The sequence below is a fragment of the Mastomys coucha genome, unplaced genomic scaffold, assembly GCF_008632895.1.
Source record: "Mastomys coucha isolate ucsf_1 unplaced genomic scaffold, UCSF_Mcou_1 pScaffold20, whole genome shotgun sequence".
NCBI lineage: Eukaryota > Metazoa > Chordata > Mammalia > Rodentia > Muridae > Mastomys > Mastomys coucha.
The window spans coordinates 79383819-79411499 of NW_022196903.1; the positions used below are offsets into that span (position 1 = coordinate 79383819).

Here is a 27681-nt window from a genome sequence, read left to right on the forward strand (position 1 = left end):
TTTCTACAGCCCCTCCCCCCAACTTGAAGCTCCAGCTAGGTTCTCGGACTCCAGGCCCACACTGGGACCCTTCCCACAGTACTGTACTTGTTTATGTCTTACCCACTGCTACACAAGCAAGAGTGTCTGGAATGGCTTCAGCTTCTGGTGGAGTTCAGGAGAGAGACGTTTAGGACTGCCTCACAACTGCTGAGCAGACTTGAGCTGGCAGTTCTTTAGCTGGTTCCTGGATATTTGTTAATCATAAAGCACAGGGTCATAGACCTGACAGCAGGTTAGTCATGTCCATTCACCTCTGAACTCTGGGCTAATAATTTTTAGAGAAAAGTAGGATGTGGTTGCCCATCAGCTTCACCCTCAGGGGAGACCTGCCACCTGCTTACTACTCCCCTCAGGCTGCAGCATTCCTCTGCCCTTTTGGAAGTCCCTGCACGGAACTGCTCAGAGTGGCCTGATGTCAGCTCCTCCCACAGCAACAAGGTCCTTATGGGCTTTTCTCTGCGTATGCTGTTTCTGGTCCTGATAAAATGGATCCTAAGGTTCCTCACACTGCCCTCCTGATCCTCCTCATCATCAGCGTTCACTCCGCCATAGTGTCCTTTTTCAGCCCCAACTATGCTGCCATCCAGATGGTGGGCCCTGGACAGGGACAGCTACATGAGCTCTACGGGCTGCTCAGAGCTTACACATCATGCTTCTCACATCGGCTAGCTGAGACATTGTTTCCCTAAGACAAGAAGGACATCTTTCTCTATAGACTGTCCCTGTAGAAGGGATACTCTCTGCCTTTGCCCCAAACCTCGACCTGAAGGCCAATGAGAACTGTGCTGTCACCATTTTACCCAGGCCCACTGTGGCCTGGCAAGCAGGTTCTCTGAAAAAGGTAGAGAAGCTACAACAGTTTTTTGTTTGTTTGTTTGTTTTGTTTGGCTTTTTTGTTTGTTTTTTGAGGGGAGAATGGGACACCATTACAGCTGTAAAGGGACCAGAGAAGAAGATGCTGAGATGTCTGGATGTAAGTATCAAGGTTTTTCAGAAAGGACACCCAGAACCAACACCTCAGAAAAGGTTGGTCTCCTGAGCCATGACGGGAGAGAAGGGAGAGAAGCAGGGATGCTCCCGAGGCTGGTAAAGGAGGTCTTTACAGGAGTGGCTAACACCAGCAGGGACCTGGAATACAGGACCCACACACAGTCAAGTAGTGCAGATGTCCCGTTCCAGATGCACCGGGAGCCATTCGTGCCTTTAGCTGGGAAGCTGATTGCCAGGTGTGATAGGAGGTGTGTGGATGGCCCTGACAAAATGAGGGTCCCCGGGTGTGTAGGCTGCATGCTGGAAAAGTCTCTGGCCAACAAAGTGTCCTGGAAATTAACAGTCAGTGCCGGCTCCCAAGAGGAACCCTGTCATATAGCTAAGTTAGATATAAGAACAAACACGTTTCTCAATTATTCAAGATCTTCTCTGTGCAAAACACTGTGGGCCTAGTAGGTTTATTGCTTGCAAGGGGAACATTTATTAGTGTCAAACCATCAGCAGTAGCAGTTGGCCTAAGATTCATGTGGCATGTCCATTATGACACAGCCCAGACAGTGAGATCTAAATCACCTTGAGGTGCCTTTAGGGCAGAAATGATAAGGAGTCAGCACCATTCAGCTAGGGATAAGCAGCACAGCTTCCCAGGTAGGGACCAGCCTGCAGCTGATCATCTAATCCACAGTCTCAACTTTCCCAACGCTGCCACCCTTTAACACAGTTCATATTGTGGTGACTCCCAACCATAAAATTATTTTGGTACTACTCCATGACTGTAATTTTCTGCTACGCACACTTGTCTACTCCAGTCACATCCATAATATCGGGGATAAAATCCTGATAAAGGATAAGAGGCAATAAGAATCCAAAAGGAGTTCTGTGCCTCCTGGATTTCAAACTAGTCGCTGGTATATCCCCTAACTCAGACGTGTTCCAGAATTAGTCTCTCCAATCATCAACATGGCCTCATAATTAGGCATATAAAGCTACCCCAAGTAATGATTTGTAAATGGTTAAGATTGGGCATTGTCTCCTGGCCGACACAATGTTTCCAACTATCCTAGTTTAATGTTTTAAGTACTAGAGAGTAATTGAAAGGTTTCCCTCACACTAGGACATTAGCTTATAATGTTAGGTCGGGATTCCCCTCTTCCTGCCTCCAGCAAGAACCAGAGAATTAGCATAAGAATACCTCAACAGGGAAGGCTCCACCCCTCTTCCTCCTGCTTCACACCTAGCTACCAGACCCTGCTGACCTTGGTGTGTGTGGGTCGCTTGCCTACGTGACTTCAGTCTAGTGCTAGGACTGGGAGAAGAAGGACTTGGACTCACATGCAGGACTAGCACTAGAACTTAGATGGGCTAGGACTCAGATTCATGTATCTCTCGCAGTCCCCCGGGCCCAGAGCACTTGGGCCCGGGGGATGCGGCACCAGTTCAGAGGAGATAGCTGCTGCTTTAGACCCAGTATGTTTTAGATAGCCTCAGATGTACGTCAACTGTTGAGCTGCCAGATTTTTCATTTCTCTTTTACAATGATTGTAAAAGCCTCATGTCATTTTTAAAGAAATACACTCAGATCTTACACCACTTGTGTGTAGTCTGTTTGTCAAAGCCGAATCCCGTGCCCACCTGGCCAGAATCTCTAGTCCCGTGGAACAAGGGACCCCCGTAAGGAATCCCTGTCCGCGGCAATTTTCCTATTGTTATGAATCGAAATATAAATATATGTTTTCTCATAGTCTTAGGTGGGCCCTGTGAAAGGATCTTTCAACCTTAAAAGGGTCACAATCCACAGGTTGAGAACCACTGATGTAGGCTCATGGTTGGCTCTGTAGATGTGTACTTACACAAAGCCCTGCCTTCCCATCCCCCAATGGAAACAGCAATGACATCAAATTAAATCACATGAATGCAAAATGTACAAAACACAAAAGTACAGCTAAACCGTGGAATTTTCTTTTATTTATTTGAGCAGAGAGGACTTATTCAGCAAAAAGAAAGCTTTTGGTCGCTGAAAGGTGATCCAAAAGTGTCTCAACTATTTTATACCTGAGCACACCAGGGGACCCTTGTTGTAATTCTTTGGATATTTTGAAGGTTTTATCATGTAGCTCAGGCTGGCCTGGAACTCACAAGACTCTTGCTTCTCCCTCCCAGGTGCTTGGGACTACAGCAATGGAGCACTAACTATAGTGTTTTTAAAAACCTGTACACACACACAAAAAAAAGATTGAGGAGAGCAAATACCAAATTAAATGTTCATTTCTGATTTGCTGGAATTGTCTAAGGTTTTTTAACACAAAAGGGGCAGGGGTAATTTGTAAATAGTATCCTGATAAAACAATATCAGACCACCAATATGCGAGTCTAGCCTATCCCAATGGTTGGGGTGTGTGTGTGTGTCACTGGGACCAGCACGTAGAGTCTGGACCCTGCTGAGTTCCTCTCCAGCCCGGATGGCATGGACTGCCCTCTGCTTAGGTTGGTCTGGCTTTCCAACAGGGCGTCCCTGATGGGTTTTGAGTCGCGGCAGGAAGCGTCTGCAGACACCAGGCCCAGGCAGTTTCATGTGTAAGAGGTTTAATTGGAAGGGGGTAGGGGGTAGCAGCGCAGGAAGAGAGAAGGGGGAGAGAGAAGAGAGAGAGAGAGAGAAAGATGGAGGAAAGTACCCACATATTTATATGTGTGGTGACGTAGTAATGTAGGTAAAGGTGGGAGCTGAGCCCAATGGATTCTGGGAATATGGTCGCCGTTGCCCTGGCGACAGGTCTGTGGACCCGCCCACATATCTGCTGTAGGCAGATTCTGGACGCTAACAGTCCCTGTCCTCAGGGCTTCCTGCGTGGGCCCCTCCTGCCCAGGCCGCTGGCCCGGGCAAAGCCAGAGGTGGGGGCGACTCCGACGCGCCTCCCTCCCAGCGCCGGGCCTGGCTCTGTCTGCACGCGGCAGCTCCGGCCTCAGCCTCGGACATCGCCTGCAGGGGACGCCCCGGCGCGCGCAGCCGAGCGGCCTTCCGTCCCGAGCCGCGCTCCAGAGACTGTCGCTCTCCACCCACGGCCTAGGAGGGCTCGCGACAAACACTGCCAAAGACACGCACACTTCGTCCACAAAACTGTCCGCCAGGAAAGAGCAGAGGCTCCGGCTGGGCAGTACCCACTATCACTTTGCCACGCGGCTTAGACGATCGTCCCCCGGAAGCAAATCCCTCCAGTTCTAGAAGTGCTGTTTCCGCCCAAGTGGAGGTCAACGTCCCGAGAGTGCTTCAGCTGACTCCTCCCGTGTGAGGGCAGATAGTGCTGGGAAGGAAATAGTCCTGTAGGAACCTTCCTGCGGGAGCCATGGGTGGAGGCTGGAAGTTGAAGTCTACTGAAGGTTTACTGTGATAAGGAAAGTATTAACCGAAATAAAGTGAGCACACTTTTTCCACTACTAGAGAACCCACAACCAGTGTTCACTTTGCTTCGCGTTGTCCCACCACTCGCTCGAAGCACCCCCAGACCCCAGAGCCCTCCTCAGCGACTTGCTTCTGGGACTTACCTAACACTTTAAAGTGTGATCTCTATATCCGAGTAGGTTAGGAAGGTCGTGTGTGAGGCTGCCTTGAGCCCCCCCAGCCAGACTAAACGTGCCATAACTTCTTTTCTATTTTCCTTTGTTGGCGTTTGTCTTTTATCAATACTTTGTTTACGTGGAAGGCGTCTGGTGATGTGTGCAATAAAGATAGAGGTTGAAAGTGGGAACGCTTAGGATGCCAGCATTACTGTCCTAACTAGGATAGTGGAGAAAGCACACCATAAAGGGCCATTTTGAATCAGTGACAGAAGGATGTCAGGAAGGAAGTCTTGCTTGTATCTGGAAGAGCAGCACTTCGGGCAACAGTTTAAGAATTCTGAGAAAACTGGCTTGCAGGCTTACAAACTGTGTGTGGAACCCTGAATTTTTTGCTAGTAGACACTCTACCACTGAGCTACAACCTCATTTTGCTTTTAATTTTTAAATTCATTATGACATAATAAGGTTGGTATGATGGTACATTCTAACCATCTCTATACATCTATACAGTATCCATCTATATGGACTGACATCCAGAAAAAGTAGTGGAGAAAACCTAGTTAAAAATACATTATAAACACAACAAAAAGTATGTCAAAGGAAAAAAAAAATCAAACAAGCCATATGAAAAGAGACTCAAAAGAGACCTTAGTCATGAAGTAAAAATTCAAAATAAGACATTCTACACAAATAGACTTATCTCAACAGAAGAACTATAAAACTAGTGTCAAAATACACAGCTTCAAATATTAAAGTTCTGTATATAAAATGATAATAGCACTTTACAAAAGTTTATTGCTTTAAAAATTTGAAGTGAGAATTCCTGTGGAGGTCAGAGTAAGAGCAGGTGTGAGTGGAAGCAGCAGGAGTCGTGGCTGCTAAGGTGTGTGAGTCCATCAGAAAGTTTGGCCTGCCATTAGCAGGAGGTGTGGTGGACTCTGCTTTATATAATGTGGATGCTGGATACAGAGCTGTCATCTTTGATGGATTCCGTGGAATACAGGACATTGTGGTAGGAGAAGGGACTCACTTTCTCATCCCTTGGGTACAGAAGGCAATTATCTTTGACTGCTGCTCTCAACCATGAAATGTACCAGTCATCATTAGTAGCAAAGACTTGCAGAACATCAATATCACACTGCGTATTCTCTTCCAGCCAGTGGCCAGCCAGCTTCCTCGTATCTACACCAACATGATGAACAGGTACTGCCATCTATCACTTCTAAATGGTGGTGGCTCCATTTGAGGCTGGAGAATTGATTACCCATCGAGAGCTGTCTCCAGGCAGGTGAGTGATGATCTCATAGAGTAAGCAGCAACATTTGGACTCATCCTGGATGACGTGTCCCTGACACATCTGACCTTTGGGAAGGAGTTCACAGAGGCAGTAGAAGCCAAATAGGTGGCTCAGCAGGAAGCAGAGAGAGCCAGATTTGTAGTGGAAAAGGCTGAGAAGCAGAAGGCCGCAGCCATCATCTCTGCTGGTGACCCTAAAGGCAGCTGAGCTGATCGTCAACTCATTGGCCACAGCAGGTAATGGCCTGATTGAGCTGGAAGCTGCTGAGGGCATTGCAGCTCTGCCGCTCTGGGAACATCACCTACGCCAGCGGGGCAGTCCATGCTCCTCCAGCTTCCCCAGCGAGGCCAGCCTCCATCATTCTGAAAGACAGCTTCCTCTGCCCCACCTAAAAATCACTGTGAAATTTAATGATTGGCTTAAAGTGAAGGAAATAAAGATAAAATCACTTCAGATCTCCTAAAAAAAATTGAAGTGAATCCTGGGGGTTGATAAAGTGCTTGCCTTGCAAGTCAGATACCTGAGTTGGATCCCTAAAACTCACATAAAAAAACACTGAGTGGGGTCCTGGAGTTCTGTTTGGTGCTTGTAGTCCCAGCTCAAGTAAGGCAGAAGCAATGGAGTCCCGGGGTCACTGGTCAGCCTGCCTAGTTTACTGGGCAAATTCCAAGGACTCCAAGACCTGTCTCAAAAAGAGGTAGAGAATAGTTTGGAGCTGGGTGTGCACACCTTTAATCCCAGCACTCAGAGGCAGAGGTAGGTGGCTCTCTGTAAGACTGAGGCCAGCCAGATCTACATAGCAAGTTCCAGGCCAGCTAGAGTTACATGGTGAGATGCTATCTCAAACAAAAGAGTTCCTGGGGAATGGTATCTGCAGTTGTTAACAGCAGCCAGACATATGAAGAGTTCATACTATGACTCCATTTATATAAAACAAATTTACAATGCCACAAGAGATCTGTAGTAATTCTTTGGAAAAGATCTGGATGGAAAGGATTACAGATTTGCTGTTCTTTCATTGTGGCTTCATACACAGACACATGTTCAAATGTAGTTTCGATTTTATTGCTATGAAAAGACACTGTGACCATGACAACTCTTATAAAGAAAAACATTTATTTGGGACTAGTTACAGTTTCAGAGGTTTAGTTCATTATCATCATGGCCGGAAGTATGGCAGTATGCAGTAGACCTGGTGCTGGAGAAGGAGCTGAGAGTTTTACATCTTGCTCTGCAGGCAGCAGACACACTGGGTGTAGCTTGAGCATAGGCCTAGGCCTCAAAGCCTGCCACACATCCTAATGGTGCCACTCCCTATGGGCCAAGCATTCAAACACATGGGTCTATGGGGGCCATACCTATTCAAACCACCACATACATCAGAGCAATTTTAAATACATATAATATATATTAATTGTATATTTAAAAATCATTTTAAAGGCACAGTGAGACAACATATTTTTTTAATTCAAAACAGCTAAAATTTGAGTTAGAGAAACAGCGCAGACGGTGAGGGATGGACAGGTGGGGACAAGTGGATCTCTGACACTGGCTGGCCAGTCAGCTTACTCGAGCAAGCTCTACGCCAATAAAAAACCCTATCCTGAACACAAAACAATGTGGAGCTGGGTATGGTGGTACATGCCTTTAATCTCAGCACTCCAGAGACAGACAGGCAGATCTACACAGAGAAACCCTGTCTCAACCAACCAAAATCAAAACCAACCAACCATTAAAAAGACAAAACAACGCCGGGCAGTGGTGGTGCATGCCTGTAATCTCAGCACTTGGGAGGCAGAGGCAGGCAGATTTCTGAGTTCGAGGCCAGCCTGGTCTACAGAGTGAGTTCCAGGACAGCTAGGGCTATACAGAGGAACCCTGTCTTGAAAAACCAAAAAAACCAAAACAACAACCACCCCCAACAAAACCCCACAAAAACCAAAACAACAACAAGAAAACCAACCCATCCCAAGGTAGACAGTGACTTTTGAGGATACCTTACACACACACACACACACACACACACACACACACACTATTAATTGCTAGTGAGGTGTAACTGGAACACTCGTTTCTTGTTGGTAGAATACAAAGCAGTACACCTGTTTGGGAAAGTTTGATAATTTATTATAAAGTTAGACATACATGGCAGCATTCCACTCCAAAGGGAGGGGGAAGGGAAGATGTTTACATAAAATGTTATATAAAAATTTTATATTTAAAATTTAAATTAAAAAAAAAAACTACAGATAACCTAACTATCTTTTAACTGGTCCATTAAGCAAAGTGCAAGACAACCATATATGAGGGCAATTCAGTAACAGGGAAGAATGACCAGCTGATCCATTCTGTAACAGACCTTAAAGCCAGTAGCCAAATGAGAAACCCCACTCTGAAGTCTATATCCTAATTTCACCTGCACAACAATTTAGAAAGGGTAAGAGAAAAACATGATCAGAGCTGCCAGGGGCTGGGCTGATGGGAGGAGCTGTGATCAGAGGGGGCTGGGAGGGTCGAGTTTGGGGTTCCTTGGTCAGGAAAAGAATTTTAGTTTTCTTAAAAAAAAAAAATGTTATCTCAGAGCTACCTTCTTCCTACAGAATCAAGGGACACCATTATATAGCATATGACAGCTGGCTCAGAATGCATGATAGAGTGTTATGCTGTGAGATGGGACTTGCATAAGCAGTCACAACTGTCCTTGTTGTTAAACTGAATATAATCTTAACCCAGATTCTAAAACTTATCCCTATGTCATGCAAATATAACCTCAAATAAAACCTTAATTTTTGATAAATCGTTACCTCAAAATAACTGACTGGTATTCTCAAAGGCTCCAAGTTTTTCTAGTATGTCAAGTCAGTAAGAGACCAGGTGTATCAACCACATGTAAAGTCAAACCATTAAGAGCACATGACTGCCAGGTCTATAAAACATTTGAGGTCCCCTATCACTGGTACTTTCTTTGGTGTACACATAGAGTGGTGAGGAAAGGCCTTCAGCAGGGAACAGCAAAGCCATGTGATACAATGTGCTGCCCTGCTTTCGTAAGTCAAGCAGACACCAGCCTCCCTGGCATGACAGTCTCAGTCTGGACTTTCTCTGGAAGGCTTAGATGAAACTGCGAGTAACCTACAGCAGAACAGGAAGGATGTTTGCTTGCTAGGCATCTCCTGTCTTCTGCAGAGGGAATGGATTAGCCACCTCACCCTCTGGCAGCAGCTCAGGGAGCCAGATGCCATGGCCTACCGTGTTCCATCCCCCTTTAGTTGAAAGTGGGGTTATATTATATTAAAAAAAAAAAAGAAAGAACATGGTGCGGTGGGCCAGAGGTACCACACATACAACCAGAGTACATGCATCTCACTTGGCTGGGAATTTTTCTTTTTTGCATTTTCATGCTAACGTTTCTCTCTGTAGCTCTGGCTGTCCTGGATCTCTCTCTGTAGACCAAGCTGGTCTGGAATTCAGAGATCTGCCCGCCTCTGCCTCTCAAGTGCTGGGATTAAAGATTTAGCTTGGGAATTTTAAGACTCATTTGCAAAGGCAAAGGGTTTATCCTTCCCTGTACAAATGCGCTGTCATACTGTGCTACTTGAAATGGTGGCACAGAACCTGAAGTAGGATTTTAATACAGTGTACACAAAGTACACTGTAGAAAGAGAGATCACTCCCCGGGGTAGGCTTGAGGGAAGCTTTCTAGAAAGTTCATCCATGGATGTCTGTGAAGTACCAGTCATCTACAAAAAGAAATTCTTGCTGCTTCAATCCTTCCCAGCCTCTAGAATTATGAGAAACAAAAAATTCCTATAGATTATATCCCTTAGTCTATGATACTCTACCATGGCAGCTCTACCAACTGGACTTGGCACCTAACTGGAACATTGTAAGAACCCCCAGAAAAGGAGTTAAATCAAAAGGGTGCATCACTTACAGAGACAGTTTATAATGCTATCAGAGACAGAGGATGAATCTGTGACATAATCAACAGAAAATGGCCAAATGAATGAGGCAAAAACATCAAGGAAAGGGGAAGGCATAAAAGAACCCACAGTCATGGGATAGGACGGCTTGAGATGACTAACACTCATCTAGTAATTTCATCAGCTGTGGAGCCAGCAAGTGGGTAGGCTGAAAGCTAAATCCTCATTTGCCAAAGGAAGAATTCATCAATGCATATTATCAGAAATTGGAAAATCAAGCAATGGTGATTTGTAAGAGTATTAAAAAATAGAGGAAAATACATAGAATAAGGCAGAAGTCCTTAGGCTGGCTACCTCAGACCTGATGATCAAGTAACAGGGAGGATGCCTTTCCACGGTAAACTTCAGGAAAGCTACCTGAGAAAATATTCGTGTATGTTTCTAAAGTAAACATGTAATTTAAAAATACTAAATAGACCACTAGAAACTTTAAAAGGAAGTGTCCTACCACTAGGCCTTTGGATTGTGTAACATGGACCAGTATCTAAGAATGGAAGTTAGTCATGAGTTAGCCGATGACAAAGGTGGTTTTAACTAGGTGTTGACAATCCAAAGGTAGAGGAACAGGGCAGGTAGCAGAAACAATTCCTGAAGGTGGCAGTGTCCTCAAGGCGGCTTGCCAATGTGTTCTTTACACCTTCCAGACTGGGTGCACTTCTGTACCTGCCCTAGCTTTGCCCTCTTTTGGTTCCTAACTGTCTGCTCCAGTTTCTTACACTGGACAATACACTGCCCCAGTGTATTGTGGGGAAGAAAGAAGCACTTTGAATCTGTTACTGTGATGGGTAGAGAAAAACTTTTAAGAGCCATCACTGGAGTGCAGAGCAACTTGACTAAAGTTTGAGCAAACTTAGCTGCAGGCCAGAATAGATCAACTGCTGGGACTCCATTAGGGAGAGGCTCCCTCCACATGATGGTGCACGAGAGAGAAAAGAACTACTGTTCATAGCATGAGCTGGTCAGTTTTACAATCCTTAAGATTAGAGGCTTAAAAGATAGAAGCCAAATTGCCTCGTCCTTCACCAAACTGTGGACTACAATGTGTTATGAAGAGCAACTTCCTGAGTGAGCTCTAAGGTGAAATAATTAGCACCTCCATTAGCCTCAAGTGTGTTCTAGAGAAAAAGCACCATTCTAGTGTGGGAGGCCAGTGGACAGAGATCCTGAATCGGTCCTCAGGGCCAGAGAGCCAAGGATGTCTGTGTAACCTTTAATTTCTACAGAGGTTTTCTAGCCTTCTGGATGGTTCTACCCAGTTGGTGGCAGTTACCTTGTCAGGGAAATTACAATTTAACCAGCACTTTGTTTTATCAATTCGTTTCTTCTTGCCCAACTTGGCAATCAATCAGTTCCCTAAAATTTTACACTTCTCTGTGTTAGATGCATTACCTGGCAGGTCAGTAAGAAGCTGGTCAAATCCTAACACTGACCACCAAGGAAAAAACACTGATCAGAGCCCCACAAGGACAGATCAGGTGCAAAGAAAGAAAGGAACTGTCCCCTGGCTAGTTTTAGTAGAAAATCTGAATAGTCATGGAAAACAGACACCCTTAAAGACTGTCAGTAAAGAACATGGTAAAACACTGAATCTCCCGGCACCTACACAACAAATTCAAGCATGAGCAAAGGAAATATACAGGGCAAGCACAAAGCAATTAAACATTTGCAAGTTTGTAATGGTTTATCTACTCAGAATTCTTTGAGAAAAATTGAGGCCCGGAATGGAGGTGTTCTGGACTGCCAAAACCCCTGTGTCCACCAGCCGGGAGGTAAAAAGAAGGAAATTTACCTGCAATCTAACACACATGAAGGAATAGTAAAACAGTTTAAAAAGTTAAAAATGTTCAAAAATTTTTTTTCATTTTTTTTGACCTGATTTTATTAAAAGTCATCCAGCTGTCTTCTGTCCAGCTCTGATGTCAGGTGGCCCCCACGACAGTTCAGCCACAGTGTGCATCACAGGTTCCATTCCCAGTAGGCTGGGTAGTAAGGTCTCTGGTAACTATCAGCAGTCCACTTCTTACTTGGCCTCGCGCTCCAGAAGAATCTTCTTTGTGAATAGTCCTCTCCAGAAGGACCAGGGGGAGGGACAAAGCCTCTCTGGTAAACACTCTGATTTTGTGACCATTTTCTTAAACAAGAAGCAATAAATCATTATCAAGATTAACATAATAACAAGCTTCATAAAATAATGCAGATACACTCTAATTTCACTTTTCCCACCTGGATGACCCAAGCAGATAATCACTGACCTTTCTCTTCATTTTCTATGAAATGGAGCTGGGACTGGGGAGACAGCTCAATGAGTACAGCTCGTGCTGTACACATGTGAGGACTTGGGGCTGCACTCCCAGAACCCACAGAAAGCTGAGACAGTAGCATGTGTCTGTAATCCCTATGGTAATATGGGAGGCAGAGACAGGAGGATCCCTGGAAGCTTGAGGCAACTGGCCTGGCGTGTGCAGTGGAACCACAAGGGGCTCTACCTCAGACAAGGTCAAAGTGTGAAGTGTCACTCAGGATGTCCTCATGCAGGCCTGTCCCCCTCAGCCTCCTCTCTCTCTCACGCGCGCGCACGCACGCACGCGCACACACACACACGCACACACACACACGTGCACACACACACATGCATGTACACAAAATCTCACTTAGTCAAATTTGTTTAATTGTCTCTTTAGTCTCTACCTCTTTTCATCATTCCGACTGTTGTTACTATTGGTTGTGAGCAGCCGAGTGGGTCTGGGAATTGAACCTGAGTTTTCTTCAAGAGCAGCCTGTGCTCTTAACTGCTGAGCCAACTCTCTAGCTCCTACTACTATTTTTACTGTTACAAATAAGTTTTAAGCCAGGCAGTGGTGGCACATGTCTTTAATACCAGCACTTGGGAGGCAGAGGCAGGTGGATTTCTGAGTTCAAGGCCAGCCTGGTCTACAGAGTGAATTCCAGGACAGCCAGGGCTATACAGAGAAACCCTGTCTTGAAAAACCAAAAAAAAAAAAAAAAAAAAAATTGTATATGGGCTGGTGAGATGGCTCAGCAGGTAAGAGCATGGACTGCTCTTCCAAAGGTCATGAGTTCAAATCCCAGCAACCACATGGTGGCTCACAATCACCTGTAATGAGATCTGATACCCTCTTCTGGCATGTCTGAAGACAGCTACAGTGTACTTATATATAATAATAAATGAATCTTTATGCCAGAACGAGCAGGGACCGAGTGACCAGAAGTTGACTGGAGCAAGAAGATGTCCTAAAAATTCAATTCCCAACAACCACATGAAGGTTCACACCATCTGTACAGCTACAGTGTACCATATACATAAAATAAATAAATAAATAAATCTTTAAAAATAAATAAATAAATAAATGAAATAATTTCAACCTCAATGGCTTTATAAAAATGTCACAGTATGGTTATGGTCACTTAGCTGTATTCCCACTCTTAGAATCACAGGCTACTACCAGTTTTTCTACCATCAATATTTTGGGGATTAGCATCTCATAATATATACTGTACACAGAGCATCTAGCTCTGTCCTAAGACAGTACGATTTGAAAAGTATAGTCTCAAAATGGGGTTGATCAGGTAAGAACATCTTTATGGCCATTAAAATTGACTCCAAAGGGCTATTCCCACTCTCAGTGTTAGCAGCAGCATCTTTTTGAAGGTGTTAGAATATACCAACTTGCTTTAACAGATGTAGCAAGGTAACAACCATTGTTACAGGTTATGCATTTGAAAATCTCCACCTTGGAGAATGGAAATTAGAGATGTGGTCTTACTCAAGACTGCACATAATGTGAATGGCAGAGTAAGGAGACAAATTCAAACCCAGCCTATTACAACCCTCAAATGCTCATAAAAACTTAAGCTAAATTAATAGCCAAAACATTTTGCAAGCTATGGTTGCTAATTTTATACAGCACCTCAACTAGAGTAAGGAACAGCTACAGAGCTCATGAAGCTATATTTTTGTATCTGTCAACAAGAGTGCTTCCAAAAAAGACTGAAGCGAGAAGAGCAGACTGATAAGGAAGCAAGAAAGGTCTGCCTTGCATGTGGGTGGGCACAAGTCACCTGGACGGGTCAGCAGTACCAGTACAAAGCAGAGCAAAGGCAAGTTTGCCCTCTCCTGCCCTTCACCCTCTATCCAAGGCTTCTCTGGCCTTTCCTCATGACTCCTAGAGAGAATCACCATGCTCCTTTGGTCTGAGCCACACTACTGGCATCTCTGGGTCTCCAACTTACAGAGAGCTTGTTGGTGGACTTCTCAGCCTACAGAGTTACCCGGGTCAATCATCCTAATAAAGGCCCATCTCATCTACCTGCCTACCCTCTCTCCCTTCTCCCTTCTTCTCTATCTTCCCTTTCTCTGGAGAATTCTAACTGACAATTTTGACTGAACAGAGAATTTTCCCATTTCCCAACTGAAATTCTTTTATGATTTAATCTGCCCAAATCATGTGTAAATATCTCTATTAGGACTTTACTCTCTTTCAAAATTCCCTCTCCCTTTCTCTCTCTCAGAGACAGAGTCTCATTTAGTTAGTCTATGCTAACCTGGAGCTCACTATACAGCCAACGATGAACTCCTGATCTTCCTGTCTCTATTTCCCAGTGTTGGGACTATAGGCATACTACCCTGCCTGGCTTTGTATTTGTTCTTTAAATGACAGCCTTCCTTATTCCAAAAACTAGAGTCTTTTTTTTTTTTAAAAAAAGATTTATTTATTTTATGTATATGAGTACACTGTAGCTGTCTTCAGACACACCAGAAGAGGGCATCCGATCCCATTACAGATGGTTGTGAGCCACCATGTGGTTGCTGGGATTTGAACTCAGGTCCTCTGGAAGAGCAGTCAGTGCTCTTACCCTCTGAGCCATCTCTCCAGCCCCAAAAACTAGAGTCTTAAAGCCTAGGGATATACCTCAGAGGTAGAATCTTGGGTTTCATCTCAAGAACGCAAGATTTAATCTTCTAGTAGGCCCATCTAACTCTCATAGAGTAAGCCAATTTAAAAAAAGAACAGCCTTCCCTTTCCTCAGCTGCGTCTCAAGAGCCACACCTCCCATCCGGTGTCTGATCTGCTAAGCAGCATGACTGACCCTCATCAGGAAGGAAATACCAACTGCTGGTCACTATCACAACAGACTTTCCCCTGGCTTAAATACAGTTTCCAGCTCAGTTCTAGGGAACGGAGAAGCATAGGTACCTGAATGAGTATGGAGAGTTCTGGGTCTGGGTATGAAAATACTGGGAAGATGCCACATGATGACCATGTCGGTTCTTCCTAGGTCTTTTGTTCACGGGTTTGTTAGTGGTGTGGACTTGTTCCGTAAGATCTGCCGAGTCTTCAAGGCCACCCGACCTAGATGCACTAACATTCTGGTTCCTGAAAGAGAAGTGTGATACAGTGTTACCAGATTCCAGTTCCAGTGGCCAGTTTAGTGACTTTGTATTTTGATTCATGAATATTTGATCTCATTTCCCCACTCCTAGCTGTTTGGGTTTTACTCAGCAAGTGAGCAAGCTGCCAGGGAAATGTGCTGCTTGAATTATATCAAAGAGGCTTCCCTAGCCACAAATCTCACCTAAGAAAACGGAAGACTTACTTTCTGACACGACGTTTCTGCAGATTTTCAATGTAGTTCTGCCTTTCTATGCAATGCCCCCGGCACCTGTTGAATACTGAGGAGTGGATGAAGATGAACCGTTAGAAACAGGTACATGAGAAGGAATCTGCCCAGAGAACGCAGATCAGAGCTCATACTCACTGACTAGTCATAGGCTGTCACATCTCACTACTGCAGACATGTTCCTCATAAGCTTTTTGGCAAGAGGCTGCCTTATATTCCTATCCTTGCTCTTTCCTCCCTCTGGTGCTGGAGACCACACTCAGGTTCCACACATGCCGAGCAGATAGATGTTCTGCCGCTGAGCCACATCCCCAGCCCCATGAGCAACTCCTTCCTTCTCATCCTCACTTTCTTTCTGGCATTTTATATTGCATCATATACATTATTTTTTCCAAAAATTGAAAAGTGGCTCTACCATTTTCACCTTTTACTTTTATAGGAAGGGAAAAATAGTGGCACCCCTCATACTTACATTCAATTGCATCATCTGGCCTCATGCCTTCTACATCAATCAAATATCTAACAAAACAACATAATTTGGGTCACTTAAATATATGAAAAGAAAAAAATCAAAACAGGTCCAATTTCACTTATAAGTGGAGACATACAAATCCTAAGAAAATACTACATATCTAATCCAACAGTTACAGAATGACATGCCATGACCATAAAAAGACTATGCCAAGATTGACTAATTTAGAAATGTATTAATAAAGGTTCTTATATTAATATAACAATATAATCAATAAAAGAAATTCATGACCGAACTGGCAAATGTTTAAAAGGCAGATTCAGCAGTCCTCTCCATCAAACTGCTTTGTGAACTAAAACACAGAAGCCTTCCTTAATATTACCATGTATTCTTCAATAACCAACACACAAAACAACTGGGAAAAATAGTAATGTTGCCAAACGATAACAGGAGCTACTGTTACTGTCACCCACTTTTCCTGATTTTCACCTTCAGTCTACCACCAGGGTCCTGACAGTGCCACATACTGACAGTGCCACATACTTCTACCAAAATGACCTTGACATCCTGGTCCAAGTGATCATCAACACTTCAATTCGTACAAAAACCTAAGACTCCTTGCCTCTACCACTGTTGAATACTCTTTACTCAGCAGAAATAGATGGGGTTCAACACACCCCCAAAAGGTGCAACAACAAAAACCCAAGCAGCTAAAATAGCCTTTTGCATGGCCTAGCACTGACTCTTTCCTGCCCCTGCAGCTCCACCTCAATGCCATACTTACCGCATTACCTACCTCCCCGGCACAGTGTATGGGATCCTACTCTAGGCTCTTGGCTGAGCCTTAAGTCCATAGTCTCTTTGGTGCCCTTACTCAGCCAGTACCAGGTCAACCTTCAGATAGTCACTCAAACCCTCCACAGAAATGTACTGTCTTCTTGATGAGATAGGTCAAAGCTTCCCTCAATGTGCCCTCAATGTACCATGTTCCTATACTCCTCAGCACTTGACAGAGAGAGTTCCACACTCTTCCTCTTCTCATTTTTATTATTCTAGTTTTCCTTATTTCTTCAGAGGCAGGTCAAACTAAGCATCTTTGCCAGCACTCACACTGCTCACACAAACTGTATCTCAGTAAGGATATTTTGTGTGAATGAACATAAAGTCACACAGCATAGCAATTCCTTAAGAAGTACCAGGATACATCTGAATTTAGTACATCAGTGGATCCAAAGATGCTCATACCATTTTAATGTTTTATCAAACCCCAAACTTCTGACTTGAATGTTCATCAGTATGCAAACAAACAATCAAAAACAGGGGAGCCTTTAAAAAATAAGGTCTCCAAATAATACTTCCACAGGAAGATTTCTACCACGTATTAAATTGCAAAACTGAATGTCTATTGTACTTTAAGCCACACAGATGTGCTGTGCATCTGTGACGTCAACAATGGCACTGCTGATAGCAGTCTCTGGGTAAAACCCATTTCTATGTAAGTTTAGATTACCATTGTAACCACACACACTAAACACTTTTTGACTTTTGGGTTGGCAACTCACCTGCAAATGAGGTAGCCAGTCCTATTTAAGCCATGGGTGCAGTGGACACCAATAAGTTTGTCTATAAAATAGGAAATGCAGAGATAAGAAACAAGATACACCAAAAATAAGTTATACAATTTTCTGAGGATTAAGACTTACAAGTTAGTGAAATATCACTGCTATGGTGAAAAATAAAGTGGCTTTAAAAACATGCAATCAAGAACCTACCAAAAGCTAATTGTTGTGGGAATTTTGCAAGTACTGGTTAGATAAAATGGTACATACTGTAGAGGTACCACCAGGTTGCATTAAGCAAAGAGATCTGTCTTAATATGAAGAGAAAACTGGAGTGTGTTTTTGTGTGGGGGTATGTGTATGTACAATGCTGAAACTGGGACTCATGCAAGCCATGCAAGTGCTCTGCATTTAAGCTACAGGCCTCAGTCCAGCCTCCACTCGTGACAGGAAATAACAACCACAACTATACTCAAAATGAAAAGACAGCACAGACATCGTCAGTATATACGACAAAGACACAAGTCTCCTGGCCCACTTGTGCTGTTTCCTACTCTTTGCCTTCTGTTGTCTCTTTATGGAACTTTTGGACCCTGCATTTTTAATCTTTACCTCTCACTCCTTAGCCACAGGGAAAGGGAAACACTTCCATCATATTACAAAGTTCTCACTCAAGTTTTGTTTCTGTGTGGCCAACATGAGGAAAAACACTTTATTACTACCAGCTGACATTTTCAAAGACAACAGAGCTAATATTAGGATATCAACACTATCAGACCGCCCTGGAGAGGGAGAGGCGGCGGTGCTTGAGAGTTCGACTGAGCACCCACAGTCTCCAGCACCCATGCTGGATGGCTCACAGCTGCCTAACTCCAGCACAGTGGAAGCTGATGCTGGACTCTGAGTACCTGCATTCATATGTACATAGCTACAAGCACACACACATAATTAAAAATAAGACATTTTAAAAAAGTCTCTAAACTTACTCAAAATGGACAATAGAGTTCAGACAAGGAAAACCAAACAAAACAAACCATAAGGACTTACCATTGTTTTTATTTTTCTTTAAAAACTCTTTAACTGCACATTTGAACTGAAAGATAGTGTTATTATCAGGTACTTGATGACCAACTGTAAGAATTTTTATGTAAGAAATAGTTTCTGGCAAATCCTAGAAAGCAAAACAGAGACAAGTGTACATTACTTCATTTGTAAGTAGATAATGAAAGACTTAAGGAGTCTGAATATAAACTGATAATGATAAACTCACTGTGATAGCACGTCTGACTAAAGAGCTACTTCTTACAAAGCTGTTTTAACCAGGAAATAGAACTTGCTTCTCATTAAGACTATAGGACAGAACTAGGTATACAGAACACACCAAATTCAGTGCGAATCAAGGTGTACAGATGGTGTGACTAAACATTATGTGAACAGTTCTACCTAATAACTATTTCACTCTTCTGTGCCTGCACAAAGTAGTAATGATCTGGGCAAAAGGAGCTATGAATAACAGAAAGAACCGGGGAGGAAGGGGCTGGACAGATGGCTCAGCGCTCAGCGTGCTTGCTGTTCTTCCAGCGGACGTAGTTCAGTTCTCAACACCCATGTCTGATGGCTCACAACAGCCTGTAACTCCTGCTCCAGAGGATCCGGCGCCCTCTTCTGACCCAGCCGGCACCTACACACATGGCAGACACTAACACAGAAAGACACAGATACAGATATACATACACACATACACACACACACACACTCACACACACACACACACACACACACACACACACAAACAATAAATCTCAGGGAAAAAAAGAGAGGTTAGGTGAAAATCTGTAACTCTGAGTGTAATTGGAAAGCCCTATCACGAATTTTACAGAGATCCTGGCTCTTTCTACAAAAAAGCTTCCAAACAATGTCAGTCTATTAGCAATAAATATATTCCATACTCATATCTGAAAAAACTATCAACACTGAAAGGAAACAAAGCTTGAGTCAGCTTGGGACAGAAAATAGCTAAGATGAGCCTGGAATTTCTTTCATGCAGACAAACTGGTCACAAATGATCAGGACATCTTAAAAGGTTAGCACTGAGAAATGGTTTAATCTATCTGAGGAGCTATAGGCAGCTAATAGCTACTTGGGGAGGGGAGGCCAGTTTTCCTCAGGAGCGTGGCCCTGGGTAGTTGGCTCCAGTAGAGGGCTTTAATGCATGTGTACTTGAGCAGCACCAATTTTGGAATTGGTGGATTATTTTTAAAAGGCAGAGTGGGGGTGGGGTGGAGAAATGGCTCATAGGATTAGAGTTTAAGACCTGGGATGAGTTCCCAGCACCCACACCAGGCAGCTCTCAACTACCTGTAACTCTAGGTCTAAAGGATCTGACTCCTCCTTCTACCCTCCATGAGTACCATCAAACATGTGGTGACCTTATTATAAAAAACACATAAAAAAGATGACAACATAACATTGGAATGTAAATCAAGAGGAATTAGCTGTGGTATTAGGGTGATTGTGAACAGAAAAGTGTATTACATGTGCATAAAGTTCTTAATAGTATTGTCTTAAAAAAGGTTTTAGAAGCCAAACTGAGAAGCCCCAACTAAGAGAGACCCTCCACTTGTGTTCCAATTCAAAAGTCAACTACAGGGGAATTTGTAATGACAGAAAAATTTAATTAAATAAAATCTGACTAGTCACTAGTCACCAGTCAGGTATCAGGGAGCCAAGATTATTTTGAAAGCTGTACATATAATAAATCTTAAAAATAAAAAAAAAATAAAATAAAATTTAAGGGGCTGGTGAGATGGCTCAACTGGTAAGATCACTGACTGCTCTTCTGAAGGTCGTGAGTTCAAATCCCAGCAACCACATGGTGGCTCATAACCATCCATAATGAAATCTGATGCCCTCTTCTGGTGGTCTGAAGACAGCTACAGTGTACTCATTTATAATAAATAAATCTTAAAAATAAAAAAATAATAAAATAAAATTTAAAAAAAAAAAAAAGAAAGCTGTACATAGAGGAAAGAATCCTGTGGACATCACTGAGTAAATAAACAAACAGAAACTTCATTAAATAAAACATGAATGATAAAATTCACCTTGTATAGCCTGGTATAGTGGCGTACACCTGTAATCCTAGACCCTGGGAGGCTGAGGCAGGATAATCTTGAGTTTGAAGTCAGCCTGGGCTACACAGCAAGAGCCTGTCTCAAAAAAGAAAAAAGAGAAAGAAGATCAACTTTTTGAAGCCTCAAAGGAGTTAATAGATCAGTCATTAATTAACTAGTAATACCATAAGAGACACTCACTTTATGCCCTCCTAACTGAAGGATACATGACTACTTATGAAAACATCTCATGTCATGCATGGCTGTATACCCTTGTAGTCCTTGTGTCTCAGTAGGCTGAGCACAGTTCCAGATCAGTCAGGGCTACATAACAAGAACCCATCTTGAAATATACAGAAATGCTCAAAATTGCCATGTTAAAAGGAAAATCAGGCTCACAGTTAAAAGCCTTTACTGTTCTTAAAGAGAATGGGAGTTTAGTTCCCAAGATCCAGATAGCCAGTCACACTGTCTGCAATTCCAGTTCCAGAGGATCTAACTCTTTTCTAAGTTCTGTAGGCTTCAGCATGAATGTGTTGCACATAAACTCATGCCAGCACACATTAAAACAAATAAAGACTTTTAGACTTTTCCTTTAGAAAAGGAAATCAAGCTGGGTATGGTGGTCCATGCCTGTAATCACAGCACTTGGGAGGTAGAGGCAGGAGGATCAGGAGTTTAAGGCTATCTTCTGTGACTGAGGACAGGCTGGGCTATATGAGACACTAGTTCAAATTAAAAGAAGAGGAGAGAAAAGAAAGAAGGAAGGAAGGTAGGTAGGTGGAATGCTTTATAGTTATAATTCCAGCATTAGAGAGATTGAGGAGGAAGATCATGAGTGTTAGGTCAACCAACCAGGGCTACATACTGGGACTCTGTTTCAAATACTAAACCCCAAACAAAACAATAAGGAAGAGAGGGAAGGAGGGTAGGAAAGGGAAAGGAAAGGGAAACCAGAGGTTAGGGGATCAGAAGGAGAGAGGAGGGAGAAAAGGAGAAAGGGGAGCAGAATCCTGAATCTGGCTGTGCCAGCCCACTGGCAGAGAACAAACGGGCCATACTAGCATGTGGAGGCACACAGCTAACATTTAGACGGTACAGTCTGGCTGGATCTCTAAAGCAAGAATTCAAGGTAGGGACAAAAAGAAAGAGACATGGACAGTAATGTGTAGACTTAATCAGGACAGACAACCAACTGCAAACTAACAATTTTTGTGACAGGAGCTATCAAATTGCATATCTGACAGAAAAGAACTGATGTTATGGGAAAAGTATTGTATCTTAAATACACATACCAAAGATATAGAAATTAATTCTATAATATTTGAGCATTCCTTTAAAATACGACGAAACATGCTGGGTGTGGTAGTGCACACGATGAATCTCTCTGCACATGGGGGCAGGAGTAGGCTGGAGACCAGCCTGGTGTACATAATAAATTTCAGGCCAGCTAGAGCCACACTATGAGACTCTTTCTCATGAAAAAAACTAAACAAAGAATAACCACTCCCACCCACAATCTCCCCCCTCACCTCTGCACCCCAACATACACAGGGGTAGTAGGAGAATTCAGAAGGTAGTGTGGGGTAAAACAGATAGGACCATATCTATTATAGAGCATATGCACATAACTTAATATTAAGCCAGAAAAGAAAAAGATTCTGATATGTGCTTTAATAGATGTCAGAGACATAATTACTAAAATCACTCAGTCACAGAAAGGCAAGTATTACATGATACTGGGGCTGAAGAGATGGCTTAATGGTTAAGAGCATTGGCTGCTCTTGCAGAAGACTCGGGTTCAATTCCCAGCACACAACAGTTCACAACCATCTGTAATTCCAGCTACATGAGATATAATACCTACTTCTATCCTCACAGACAACTGGCATGTCTGTGGTGCACATATATACAAGCAGGCAAACACTAATATAAATAAATAAAAATAAACCTTAAAAAAATTACTCCACAAATAAGTGTACTCCACAGATAAGTGTAACTCTCCTACCTCATCCAAATACTTATTTTCCCCTGCAGCACACAGATTACAAAAAGCCACAACTAGTCAAAATTCAGAAACAATTGACTGTGAGCTGCTCAGCCCTAACTGATACATCTGAACACAACCCTCACATCTAAGGTTCTGAGAAGAGCTCAGGAGAGGAAGGTAGAAATACTGTAAGAGCTAGAGGACCAGGAGTCAACTGCAAGATTATATTATGTAAGTATGACAGGGAAGGCTACATCAATGAAATTTCAATAATATGGGTGCTTAAACAAGATCTGAACAGTAGTTATCAGTTGACATGCCAACATGGATGGGAGAAATTGCACAGGGCCCTACCCCTAAATGAAGAACTACAGGCAGTTAAAAACATCTGAGAAAGGGAGAATTAGTCTTTAGACATAAGTACTGTAAAGTGGTTAGCCTGAAAAAAGCCATACATACAAGCAGAACTACACGGACTCAGTAGGTTGCATTTGTCTATTTGCATGTACATGCAGCAATAATAAAGAGTAAGAGGCTATGGATGTGAAGGTGGGGTTAGGAGAGATTAAAGGAAATGACAGAATTATATTTTAATTAATTTAAAATTTAAATGCATATTACATTATGCTACTTGTATGAGATACCTAGAACTGGGAAATAATAAAGCAGGTAAGAGGCTGCTAGGGGTCTGGTGAATGGAGAAAGGAGGGGTCTGGCGTATAGGAGAAGGGAGAATTAATTTTCAATGGCTATAGAACTTTTGCTGATTAAAGAGACTGATAATAATTACTACATATCATAGTTTAATTCATGTCTCCAATCTAGTGTGTGTGTGGTTTGCATTGTTAAAGATGTATATATATAGTCCAAGGTGGCCTTGAATTTGTGATCCTCTTGCCTTAGACTCCTAAGATCTGGGATTATAGCCATTAACTACCATCCATGCCTGGCCTCCAATCTCATTTTAACATGAAATTAGGAAAAATATCTGCTTTTCTTTAAAAGTTATTACTACCCATGAATGAAGTTTAGTTTTTACACCAGCACAGGATGAAAACTATTAAATTACTATTAATTATTATTTTTTCAGTCAGAAGTCTACTTACCTCTACTTTATAATAGCGCTGAGTATATGTTAAATCGATTATCAATCCAAGTTCTTCATTTTGTTCTTGAATTTTATTAAAAAGATCCAAAGGGGAGAAGTATTCTTCTGGCATAAGCTTTGCTTCAAATTTCTGCCAGAGAGTGAAATAAGAGAGAGCAAACCTACTTAAAGTCCTGTAGCACATGATGCATTTATCCCAGCCCCATGAGATGAGGACACAGTGAGACCAAAGGGCTGTCTCTGTTCTTCTGGAAGCTTGCAACAATCTCTCTTCCAGTGGTGGGAAGAAGAAAAGCTCACTTCAATATGTACACATTTCTGTATTTGTGTTTCCCTGACTGAAAGACTTCAGAATGTCCTAGTCAACATTAAATAGGTAAAAACAAAACCAAAAACAAATAAAAACTTGTTCCTATTTGCCTAAGCCTTAAAAACTCAATGTATTTCACAAATGAACACCTCCCCTCATTCTACTGAATTTCCAGCACAGCAACTACCATATCAGGACAGTGAATAGTGAATGATCTAGTTTAGTCAGGCTGACACAAAATATAACACATTATAATTATTCTTGATTGAGAGCCAGCATTCTCCATGAGGAATTTATAATTCTGAAAAGATCCTGAATTAATTTTCACTTACTTTTTGCAAAGGAACTTTGAAAGCAATGAAACGAGTCCCAGGCATCCGTTGCCCAACTGGGAGATAGTCTTTCCACCTGTGACAAAGGGTTATTTGTTAGTCAAACTGAATATCAGTCTTGTCTCCAAGATAATGGGCACCTAACACACAGAATGTCCCTCTATTCATTCTGCACAAGGTACAACCTACTATCCTCCTCTCTGTTCTCCCATCTTGAAAACGTATAGATACAAGTCAACAAAACAGCACAACATCCTCAAACAACATCTAAAACCTGGACTGCACAGAACTGAACAGAACAGAATTACCTAATAAACCCAGCCTAGCATCAAATACTAAGGCGATATCAGACATGAAAATAGAAGGATTGTGTCAGAGGGGGAGGAGATAAGGGAGGGGGTGGGCAACAAGGGGCAGAAAAGGGAAAGACAAATAGTGTATATTTCCCCTCCTATGTAGAATCTAGTTTTAAATATATAATGCATATACTAGCAAAATGTGGATAGGAGAAAGGGGAAGGTGTATGTGTGTGGGTGAATATGAGCAAAGTATAATGCCATACATGTAGAAAATGTCATCATGAAACTCATATTTTCTACGGTAACTAAAAACTATTAAAAATAGCAAGGAGTGCCGGGCGGTGGTGGTGCACGCCTTTAATCCCAGCACTTGGGAGGCAGAGGCAGGTGGATTTCTGAGTTCGAGGCCAGCCTGGTCTACAGAGTGAGTTCCAGGACAGCCAGGGCTATACAGAGAAACCCTGTCTCAAAAAACAAAAAAAAAACAAAAAACAAAAATAGCAAGGAGTAATGCATGCCTACACACTGGCTGACAGAGCTCAAATTCAATACTTTCACTGCACATTGTTTTTAGTTTTCACACCAGTGTCATCAACTGTAGAAACTCAATGTGTAGAAACCTTCCAGTTCCTACAACCTGATCTTTAGTTCAGTCAGGAGTCAGTGTGGAGAGTCATAGCTGAGTTGGTCTATGTCCATGAATTACAAATAAGTATGGTTCATTTATACACCTGGAGTAGAGAGAGTGAGGACTGAGTGGTGAGAAACTGGAGACACAGTGGCCCAGAGCAATGGAACCTAATGTGACAGGCCATGACAACAAGTTGGCATTTTACTCTTAAAGTCAAGCTTTAGCTTACATCTATGAGCTGTCTCACAATTGCTACTTGATATTTATCTTGCTTTATCTCCACAAATAAGCAATACCTAAAAATATTTTTAATTTAGTTAATAACTTTTATATCCAATAAAGATAATAATTTAATAATGAAGTAAAATACAAACAAAAATATCAATAAACAAAAAATTATAACTTACTTATACTTTAGTTAATAGCAGTTAAATAATTAACTACATAAGGTATATTAAAAATGGATTGGCCAGTAGATAGACAGCTGTCTTCTGCAATATGTCAGGCAAGTTCTGCACTGAGATGACATCGGAGGATAGCTGACAGACTAAAAATATCCAGTCTGGGAAGGGAGAGAGGACGTCATGTCCATCCTGAATTTTAGATATTGCTCATTTGTAGACCTAAAAAGAAGGGCTTAGTGAAGTCCGGGAAGGGGGAGAGAGCATTCTGTACACCCCGAGTTTTAAGTATTTCTTATTTGTGGAGATAAAACAAAGGACTTGATGGATTCTAGAAAGGGGGTCGGACGATCTGGCCACGTCTGCCTTCAGCTTTTCTTTATTTGTGGAAGTAAAACGACCGACTTTTGAAAGCTGAGAAGGGAAGCAAACAGCCACAAGTAGAGTTCACAGCACCTGTGAGCAAAATCGAAATAAACTAGCCATTGGCACAGGCAGGGTTAATTCCCTCCAATGACACCTCCGCTGTCAGAGTTCTGAAAGCTAAAGAACCTCTCCAGCTGGGGCCGAGCGAAGGGTGTATTCCGCTCAGAGCGGATGCCAGGCACGGGGCCTAAACAAGCTCAAGACGCCAGCTCCAGTGATCAAGAGACGCCTCAGTACAGGCAGCCGCGCCCCACTGCGCACTTCCGCCCCGGCCCGAGCTCCACAGAGTCCTGTCGGGACGGACCTGAGACCCCAGAACGCGGGGTGGAGAAGGGTGGCGGGGTTCGGCGCGGAGGACTCTGGGAGGCGGGAGGGCGCGAGGCCAGGGAGAGCTCCAAGACTCTAGGCTACCGAAGCAGCCCGAACGCCGCGCCCGGAACCAGAGCGCCTTACCTTTCAGGGATGTGGTTTTTGCCCTTCTTCTTGGGTGGGGCGCAGGCAGCAAAGTCCCGGCCCCGACCGCGACCATATCGGCCATAATGCTGGTTCATGTGGGCGCAGAGATGCCGCCCACCCAACGCCAGGCGTGCCAGAGCAGCCAAAGTGGCAACTTCAGGACCCGCAGTAAACGCCGCCGGGTCCAGAGCGCCGGCAAAGGAACGCAACGCGGCGGTGTTTCGCTAGTGCGCATGCGCCTTGCGCCGCCGTGCTGACGTCACACGCCGCGCTGAGAGTAAGGTTTGTCAACCTGCCATTGGCTCCAACAGGGCTCTACCTAACTGGAGGCCGGTTTTGCAGGTATGCGAATAATTACTTGCACTGGCAGAACTGCTCAGAACCAGGAACAGCGATCCAGCCCCACCCCTCCGATCCCTGCATTCTTCGCGAACGTTGTCAATTGTTTGCATTTTGTGTATGCATGATACTTGCTTTCACACGCGTGTATCTTTTTTCCGCCAAGAAGAAATATACCAAAAGTTTTATACAACATATTTCTCCTTATTTGATATATTTAACATATTTCTCCATCCATATATGTGTGTATGGTGGCACAAGAAGGGGGATATACATATTCTTCCTAATTTCGAATGACAAAGGACATTTATTATTATTAACATAATTAAAAATACCAACTTTTTTTTTTAACCGATATTGAAATACCTCCACCTGTTTGGAGTTTTTTTTGTTTGTTTTAAAGTAAGGTCTCATTATGTAATGCTCTGTGATCTGGAACTTGCTTCGTAGAGTGACCTATCCTTGAAACCACAGAGACGGGCCTGCTCCTACTTTTTCAGCTCTAGAATTAAGGGTATGGGCCACTTCAACCTGATTAGAGTTTTTGTTTGTTTTGATTGTGTTTCTGATCTTCTGTTACAGAAGGAGTGAACATCCCTACAGGTGTATACTGTATCCGAATTCCTAGACAAGGAATTACTGGAATGAAACACACTTTCTAAAAACAATACACTCTATTTGCCAAAAATGCTGTCAACTCACCTTTCCATCCACAGCGTTTTACTGGTATCACATGCC

General features: G+C 43.0%; 1 protein-coding gene and 1 pseudogene across 1 annotated transcript; one reads left to right on the forward strand and one right to left on the reverse strand.

The window, feature by feature from the left end:
- The first annotated feature begins 5058 nt into the window (after nt 1-5058).
- LOC116099950 lies at nt 5059-6340 on the forward strand (annotated as a pseudogene).
- Nucleotides 6341-7989: 1649 nt separating this feature from the next.
- Nucleotides 7990-26824, reverse strand: Dusp11 (dual specificity phosphatase 11). Its single transcript, XM_031382404.1, has 9 exons — nt 26602-26824; nt 24392-24467; nt 23748-23879; nt 18586-18709; nt 17542-17602; nt 15980-16026; nt 15484-15559; nt 15084-15263; nt 7990-11998 (listed from the first exon to the last, which is right to left on the reverse strand). The coding sequence occupies exons 1-9, from the start codon at nt 26697-26699 to the stop codon at nt 11824-11826; spliced, it is 969 nt and encodes a 322-aa protein (XP_031238264.1). The 5' UTR covers nt 26700-26824; the 3' UTR covers nt 7990-11823.
- Between the last annotated feature and the right edge of the window lie 857 nt (nt 26825-27681).

Coding starts and splice junctions, on each gene's coding strand:
- Dusp11 (XM_031382404.1), bottom strand. CDS start 26,699: ATGAACCAGCATTATGGCCGATATGGTCGCGGTCGGGGCCGGGACTTT. Junction 16,027..17,541: donor ACTGGCTACCTCATTTGCAG/GTGAGTTGCCAA, acceptor TTGTTTTGTTAG/ATATTTGATTGATGTAGAAG. Junction 15,264..15,483: donor CAGAAACGTCGTGTCAGAAA/GTAAGTCTTCCG, acceptor CTTCTCTTTCAG/GAACCAGAATGTTAGTGCAT.